Raw genomic sequence first — 9288 nt, forward strand, 5'->3', positions numbered from 1 at the left:
TGCCAGGGGACTTGCAATGACCTTGGCCAGTTCCTTTAGAACTCTAGGGTGGAGATCATCCAGACCGGCTGACTTGAATACGTCCAACCCCTCCAGAAGCTCCCTAACTAAATCCTCACTAACCCGTGGCCCAGGTGTGGCTCCCCCAGGGCCCGAGGGGGGCCCAGAAGGGAGGTGGCTTACTTTCAGTGCTTACTAAAGTATTTCCAGCCATTTGACAGCACATAGGTTTTCAACCTTTTTTTTTTCTTGTCTTTCCACAAGTATATACATTACATCTTCTCCTTAAATTATGTTGTGGATAGATTAAAAGGTAAAATTACTTTTTAACTTACAAACCTAATAGTTATTACAATTAAACCTAATAACCCAAAGTTATAATTAATTAGTATTCTTACTCATCCCCTTTTCTGTCCATTAAATTAGATATGTAATGCACTAACATATATTATTTGCACTTGAATTTAGTAAAGGAAGAATTAACAGGCTTTGCACAGGAGCAATATTTAGCAGGACAATGTGCTCATTAGCTTTTGGGAGTACATTGTTAGTGTCATCACATCCCCTTCATAGCACAGAAATGTAAAAGCAATTATAATTCATCTTTTTCCCATGAAGAAAACTTGGAAGACATATTCTGTTTCTTTTAAAATGGTTCTTTTTAAACTGTAATAGCGATAGTAGGCCATCTGCATAAGGCGACTTAGAAAGCAGAAAAAAAATTAACTCATATAATTTACACGTTGGAGTCAGATGTTTTTACTCTGTTATAAAGAAATTCAATAGACAAGAAAATACAGAAGGATAAAAAAACTTTAAAAATATAAAAGGCAAGTTAGTTTGAAACATTTGGGCCAAATGCTTCCCTCATTTGCCTTTGTGCAGGACTGCATGCATATTTGTACAACAGAGCAAAATTCTATTGTCTGTGTTCATGGAATGCTGTTGTTATGTTCACACAAGTTAATATTTCATTTTCTCTTTAGAGAAAAGTCTTTGGAGAGAAGAACAATGTTTTTGAAATAAGGCCATCCAGATGATTAGATCATCTAGACCAGTGGTTTTTAAACTTATTTCATTTTCAGACCCCTGAAAAAATTTAAATGGAGGTGTAGACCCCTTTGAATTGTAAGTGTATTTACATACTTTGGTTGGTCATAGCCATCTTTCACAGACCCCTTAGACAAAGTCTGTGGACCCCAGGGGTTCACAAACCACAGGGTGAAAATCACTGACCTAACTCATTGTTCTTCAGTGATTGTTTTCTACTGTATTCTTCATAGCACTTTTCCCAATCTACTTGCAAAATCCAGAGCAGTGATGATACCCCTGTTTCCCGTGGAATATTATTCTACAAATGAATACATCTCAGGAGAAGAAAACCTAAACGTACCATTTATTTCTCTCATTACTTCATCAGGACTCTTTAACAGCTCGCTGGAAGCTATGAGGGACCCAGCCATTCACTCTCCCTCTCTGCCTACCTCAAAAGAGGATGGGAGTTAGCAGAGCATTGTGGGATTCTGGTGGTCCTAGAATTCCAAATTCAGGAATAAAACAGCTTTTTAATAAATCCGTTTCTTTTTTTCATTTTAATGTTGCTTTTCTTTCTTTTCATTGTTACTTGGTGGATAATTTACCAAGTATTCACATTTACAGTTTTTTTCCTTTCCTTTCAAGGGTGATTGAAGAGAAAAGTATTTCTTTTTAGTATTACTGTAGAACTGCAAATACTAAATAGACATTACATGCAGAACTATAAAATGTAGCAATGCCAAGAAGTTACTGTTTGAAAGAAGTAGTATTTTTTGGCACTTTGCCATCTTTATAGTGTTGCAAACAGCTGAAACAGTGCTACAAAGGTGTGTATACTCATACAAATGAGTCTGTCTACTTCCGGTCCAGTCATATGTCAAGTAATGGCACTGTGATTTTAAACATTGTGATATGAATGCTAATGTTTTTACAATTGCCCCAGTAATTAATGAAAATGAAATAATTGCTTCAGAGGATTTTTTCCAAATTTCAACCTATATTTTGTAAAAATAAATATTAAAAATAGTAAAAATTAATAAATGAAGTCAGAATAACTTTCAAGCTATTTAAGTTTTAAAAGCAAATAAACACACGGATTTCCAGTTGTCCATAATTATGAAATAAAGTTTTTAATAAAGGGGTATGAAAAGCATTTTGTACATGTTCTTGGCAATTGAGCACTAGAGCTTGAGCAAATGGGTTGTAGTTGATAATGAGAAGTATTAGTGTAAATGTGCTCAAGAGGCAAGAGCAGAGTTTCACTACATACAAGACAAAGGAGTGTTCAAGACTAGAGCTTAGCAGCAGATTAAAGTATTATTCCTTTTGGCCCTATGAGTTCTGTACAAGAACTAGTTCTGCCCAAGCACAAGATTGTTGTCTGAGTGGTCACGGAGGCTAGGGACAAAAATTACGCAAAAACCACTATAAGTGATCGGATCCAGTTCAAATATGTAACACAACAGGGCTAGGGATAGACATTCAAAAAGCCTGAACTTGAACTGATTCAGTCTTTGCAGGTTAGCCTAACCTGGCTAGGCTAAATCAGTTTTGTAACCAGACAGATATCTGAGAAATGCAGGCACATGCTTCCAGTGGCTCATGCTAGAAGCTGGGGGCACTAGAGCATCCCTCCCTTCCCTTCCACAGAGCTGAGCTGAGGGGCACATTACCAGGCCCCGGCAGGACACTATGATTAGGGAGGGGTTCCCCCACTCCTGACCAGCCCATCAAGGATTTTGTATCACCCTTAGCTCAATGTTTATCACCCCATTAAGAAAACAACAGAGAGACATTGCCAGCTATCTGTTGATTCTGCCTTTGTCCCATGTGCCACAGCTTGGAGGTAGCCAGCATGTAGTCTTCTAGCTAATGCTGAGCGGTGTCTGTGAGGGACAGGGGAATGCCTGCTTAGCAGAGAGTGGAGAGGGTAGAGGGAAGCAGAAGCCAGGCAGATGCCTGTAGGGATTGCTGGAGCAGCAGGCAGGGAGCAGAGGGAAGGGGCCAGCCCTGCTATGGAACAGGGAGCTCCACCCAGCCCAGAGAGCATGCCAGGATGCTGGGGGAGTCTGATTTAAGTTAAATCAACAAGGGGTCTGGGACAGACATTGCATAAATGTTTGAGCCAAATCAATTAAGTCTGACACTATATTCAATCTCATTTATCTCAAACCGGTTTCAGCCATTCTCAAATTGGTTTCTGTGCACTGAGCATCTGTTCCATTACAGGTTTAAACCAGTTTCTGATCACTTAAACCAGTTTATGTGTAATGTCTGTCCCTAGTTCAGTGCACATAAGCCACTTTCAAAATGACTGAAACCAGTTTCAGATAAACCTGAATGTCATATCAGACTTAACTGATTTAGGAGGGTCACTTAATGAGTTTTGGTGAGATGTCAAGGGCCGCACACACAAAATCTTTTAGAAGATGTCGTTTTAACAAATTGTAAATTAAAAACAAACCATATACTGAAAATCAAACATTTACTATACCGTATTTTAATTTTATTTCAAAAATATCTTTGTCCTGATTTATATTCTTTTTAAGTAGCATATATGGAGGCTACTGCATAATAGCTCAAAATAAAGTCTAACTCGTGTATACTATGTGTGGAGGCTGGGGCGATTTGTGGAAAGGTGGGAGGTGTGTGTGGGGGTGTGAATGTGTGGGCGGGAGGAAGGGGTGTGTGTGGGAAGGGTGTTGCGGGGGTGGGCACTGCCTGTGCATAAGGTCCCAAGAGCCAGTAGGGGGCGCATGCAGCATAGCTCACCAGGGTAATGCTAGTGCATTTGTCTCTGTCCCCCGCATCTAGCCTGCAGCTGCCCCTGCTACATGGTGCTCTGCATGGGGCTGAGCCCGACCCACTCCCTCACAGGGCAGCTCATGCTGCACCTCCCCCTGCTCCCACGGCCACCCAGTGGGCCCGGCCCCAGCCAGCATGCACAGCTTTTCAGTGGGTTTTCTCCTAGTGTAGCTTCAGCCTCCTGGGAGCTACTCAGCTGTCCCTGCCTCCAGTGGCTCCTCCTCTTGCCCCTGCTGCACCACTGCAGGCAGGCAGGAAACTGCAGCCAAGTAGCTCCTACCCCAGCTCAGGACTCCAGCTCCAGCTCCCAGCTGCCTTCCACTCACACAGATACCTGTGGGCAGATAATTGAGTGGAAGGTAGCCTGGAGCTGGAGCCCTGTGTGGTGGGGCAGGAGTCTACCCATCTGCCGCTCCCCCGTAGTGTTCAGCATGTGTCCCCACAGCTGCCATCGCTTCCCTGTACTGCCTGCTGCTCAGAGCAGTGCAACAGAGGCAACACACGAAGGAGGAGGAACCATTGGAGGAGCGGGGGGGAGCCAAACAGTGTGTAGGTGCACTGGAAGTAGCCCCCCTGAGAAGCTGTGCATGCTGGCTGGGGCCAGAGCAGGGGCTGATGCCAGTGGGATCATAGCATGGGTTGCACCGGGTAAGACCAAGCAGGGCTTGGCCCCGTGGGTAGCCATAGACCAGATACAATCAATTGGTGGGGGCCAGCCCACAGGTTGAATCCAATCAATTGGTGGGTTGGATCTGACCCCTTCTGTAGCTGATCTAGTTCCTTGTAGCTCATGTTGATGTTCTTTGAGAGAGACTTTAGAATATTATGGCCTAATGCATACTTTGGCATACTAAGCACGTGTAGGCAATGTGTGTTCTACTTTTTGCACTCAGTAATGGATCCCTGACTGGAGTCTGCAATGAAGTCCAAATTCAGGAAGAAAATAGCTTTTTTAATTAATCTTTTTCTTTCTTTTTTTTTTCATTTTAATGTTGCTTTTCTTTCTCTTCGTCATTGTTTGATTCACATTTGCTGTTTTTCTCCTTTCCTTTCAGTGGTGATTGAAGAAACAAGTTCTTATTACTGTTATCACTACCACGCTACTAAAGTTAATTTTGGAAATTCAGTAAACACTTGAATACATAACTTGTATAACAGCAACAGATTAGCAACAAATTTCTTCTTTAATATAGAATTTCTACAGAAAAAAATGTACTTAAGATAGACTATGCCATTTATTAATTTGCAAAGGTGTCATGTCCTGTATTATGTCTACAGTAATAATGAGCACATCAGAATTGATCAACATCAATAATTAAGGTTTTCATTACAAATCATGGTTTTCAGGCACAATTTTCTGAAGATCGTATGTAAGAAGCAAGCATTTTCCTAACATGGTTTCCACCTAAAATAACAGTTTTGGAAAATATGAGCCAAGGACGGTTCAACCTTGGTTGAAAAGAAAGAGAATGGAAAAATATACAGTCTTGGGTTTTTTTTCAAGAAAGAATTTTAATGGCTCTATTGTTGATATGCTTGCACTTAAAAAGTTGAACTTTGCCAAGGAAATAGACCATTATTAATAAGTTGAATCTCTTAGCTTTCTACTAAGAAAAAAATAGATTTATTTTTCTGCACTACTGGTGTTTGAAAATTGCTGTTTATGCATAGTTAATGCTGGGGTATTAATTTTAGGCATCTTTTCCTTGATATTCTAAGCAAGATTATAAGGTTTCATTATTTATAAAATATACATGATTTGAATATTCATATGTCCAATAAACTTTTTTCTTTTTTTTTCTTGTAGAACATCTATTCTTGGAATTTCCTTTGGGGCTGCATTTCTCTTGCTTTCCTTCATTCTTTTTATATGTTTTGCTGGACAACTTTTGGTAAGTAAACAGAAAATATTAACTCAGTGGCCTACAGAATTATATATATAATTTCAATATGTATTTCATTACCAATTTCATTAGGGCCTATTAGTGCAGTTTGTTGGCAAATTTCCCATTGGTTTTAGTGAGCTTTTTTGTCTGAGCACAGCAAGCATATGCCAGCTTCTAATGGAATGATTCCCCTTTACGCATCCTTGTTAATCTGAAAAACAGAAGACACCAGTATGATGATGGTTCTTGCTTACATGGGTTTTAATTGTGATTCAAAGAAAGGTTTACATTACAGGCTCATTTCTTGAAATGCATAGATTAGCTTTTGTACTAACAAGGGCTAGCATTTTTTTAAGATTATTTAGTAAATATGTTTCATGCATGATGGGGGCTTTGTGGTTTTTTAAAAATATCAAACAAGTGTGTGATCTGTATTTAATAGCAAATTTAGTATTCATTTATTTATATCATACAGAAGCTAGGGGATTAGGTGTTTAATTTTTGCCTTAAAATCAGTGTTGCCATATAATCTGTTAATATGCTATTATTGGCACGTACGTTAACTTGAAGAATTTGAACCTAACCTCAGTTTCATGAGAAAAGCAAAAACATCTCTTGTGAATTCCTTCCAGCATAATGTCGTGGTAGTACTGGAGTGATGTCGTAGCCACAATCCTCCAGGCAGTATGTGAAAGGGAAGGCTTTTTTTTTTGTAGGATATGTCTTCTATTGAACCAACTCTATACTTAGGAGAGATTTAGATAAACATTTGGTTACAGTGGGTGCATCTACATGTGCAATTCAAAGCAATAAACTCTGGAGCAGTTTGAACCAAAGTAAACTATTCCCGTTGTAGTGTCTACATGTGCACCTGAGACAGCAGCAATTTGAGCTGGGGCAGAGCAGTTTAGGACAGGGCCACTCCTGCCCTGCTTGGCCTGGGCTGCCAGGAAGGCATAGGGGGTCAGCCCTGGGCTCCAGGTGGTTGCATTGGGTGGCAGAGGGGCTGGCTGGGCCATGAGGGTACTGAAAGTTTGGAGCTGTGTGGCTAGGTGGCAGGCAGGAGTCTGGCTCCCTGCTGGCTGGGCTGACCGGGCTCAATTTATGTCTGTGGTCAGCATCTACATGTGTGTTTAATCACAGTTAATTACCCCACTGTAAGATAGTACTACCCCCAACGGTACTATCTTACTGCTGCACTAATTAGTTTACTATTGCCTAATACCATCACACATGTAGATGGTTACACTTTACTCTTCAGCTAATTAGTCTGCTTACTGTTAGGCACACTTGTAGACACAGCCAGTGTGACTATTCAGGACATGATAGCCTTTGCACCTATGTATCTTTCTGTTCTTTTTATGGACTATGACAGCTGGTAACACATGTGGACTATAGGACTCCATAATGATACCATTGTGTATTATCTCCTGAAGATAGGGTTGCATATCTTTGATATCTGGCCATGTACAAGTGTCACTATTCTCCCAGTAGAAACCACGAGTGTACAAATGTTAACACTGTTTTTTCCTCATACCAAATATGGTGGTTCTATAGAAAAATAACCCAGTTCAAACCAGGTAGAAATTGCTCCTGGGAGAGCAGAGTCACAAACCCCTTGCCCATTTCTCTCATGGGAGTCCTGATCTAAGACATATGGATGGGCCTTGCCATGCTGCTCAGTCTTCCTGGGACCTGAGCAGAGAGAGAAGTGCTACAAGCCCTCTACCCACTTCTCATACCCAAGTCCCAATATGCGAAATAGGCATGGGCTTTGTTGTGCTACTCCATCTGCTCAGTTCTTGGGTGTACACTGGAGGCAGGAGTAAATTCCACAAATTCAATTTTTCAGGGTCTGTTGGTGGTGCCTGAGTCTCATACTGGCTACAGTCATAGTCAGTCTTTTGGCACTATTCTTGTTCAGACAAGTACTGGTGGTAAATAACTGGCCTTCATTTTTAGCAGGCACTACTGTAGCAGTCTTGCCTTCATGTGCTATTGCCCCAGTGGGTATGTCATCACTCTTCTGACCAGTGCTTTCAATCTGCCTATATGCCAAGGCACAAAGTGAGTGCATCTTTAAGGTAGTTTAATAGTACTCGTCTGCTTTTTGTTAATGGTATCTGGCAAGTACTTTGAAAAGGCTGGTATCAATCACTATTATCACAGGCACATCTTGAATTCCCCTGTGGTCAGGACATATGAACACAGCAGTGCTTCCTTCTTAACTGCAACGATTTCCTCTGGAAATTCCAGCTAGATAACATCCATTATAAATTGGACATGCAGTGCCAGTCCAATTAATAGTTGAAAAAAGCTTAGGTTCTCATCATAAAATGACTGGAAAATAATGGTCACCCACTGTCCAGCACTGTCAGGTAGTCTGTCCTTTTAGTCCTCACTAAGACCTCTGCTGTATTAACCTATTAATCCTAAAGAGATTTGGACCAGTAAGTCTTTTGTACCGTCATCGTTTCCCAACTCTTCCCAACTAAGCTTCAGCTTCCAAAAAACTAAAGTGGGATTTTCTGGTACTTTGTGGCTATGTGACCATCTTTTCCACACCTATAACAGAACAAGTGTCATCTATTCCTTTGCTGAGATGGTGCAGCAATATCTCTCTCTGAAGCCCTTTGGCCCTGCAGAGTTTGGGATTTGGGGATGTGCAAATAGAGTTTGGGATTTGGGGATGTGCAAGATATGCAGAACTTTGCAATGCAGTTGGTTGCCCTGCTAGGGTTTTAACCTACTGTGAAAGGTGTTGGGTGTTCATCACAAGATACTGTGAAGTTCATGGAGGACATACAAATGCCTTGTACTTGAAAGCTTGCCTAAGTCTCTCCCAATCTTGCGACTGGTCCAACAAAAGGTATCACCCACAAACAACCTTACCTTTCAGTACAATGTCATTTAGCAATTCCACAGACAGAGACAGCTCTTTGAGTTCCACAGCATGTGCTTTGCTAATTCAAATTTGTAGAGGCTCTGTGGTATTTAATTCCCTGTTCTCCATATTTATCCCTTCACTTGTCTTTAAGCTCCCATGCAGAGAGCTGAGAGATAGGGCTATTGTTTGAAAGCAACAACAACAAAATGTTAGACTGTTGTGCAGATGTGTAGCCTTACAACTTTTAACTTTACCTCATATAAAATAAAATAGGGAGTGAATGTGATCTAGCCCTTGAAACAAGACAAAAAAAGAACTGACAATTTGTAGCATTTCTTCTGAATCTACTACCAAATTAATGTGTGCTTTGGGGCAAATAATTTATTTCCCTGCCTCTCCATTTGCTTCTCTATAAACTAAGGATAGTGCCCCTTCCCAAGCACCAAGGATTATTAAGTGCTTTGAGATCCTTGAATACACTGTATTACATTATGACTGAATAGCATTGCTACTTTATAGCCCAGGTTAGCTTAGCTTTCCTACACAAATCTAATGCAATGTCACATTTTATTACTGTCTGCTATTGACATGAGGAAAAATGATGGCAGCAGGAGGTGTACCAGTGAATAACAGTGCATAAGGAAGAAAATAGGGAATAAGAACAGATTGCTCCAG

The 9288-nt window shown here is 40.8% G+C and overlaps 1 protein-coding gene across 2 annotated transcripts in view; it reads left to right on the forward strand.

Annotated features, from left to right (window-relative positions):
* Positions 1 to 9288, forward strand: part of ADCY2 (adenylate cyclase 2) — a 393618-nt gene that overhangs the window by 306290 nt on the left and 78040 nt on the right. For both annotated transcript variants that reach the window (XM_019541362.1, XM_019541372.1), the window contains exon 15: positions 5648 to 5732. In XM_019541362.1, coding sequence (XP_019396907.1) covers positions 5648 to 5732 — 85 coding nt within the window. The remainder of the gene's footprint in view (positions 1 to 5647; positions 5733 to 9288) is intronic.

Source organism: Crocodylus porosus, unplaced genomic scaffold, assembly GCF_001723895.1.
Source record: "Crocodylus porosus isolate Cpor-Errol unplaced genomic scaffold, CroPor_comp1, whole genome shotgun sequence".
NCBI lineage: Eukaryota > Metazoa > Chordata > Crocodylia > Crocodylidae > Crocodylus > Crocodylus porosus.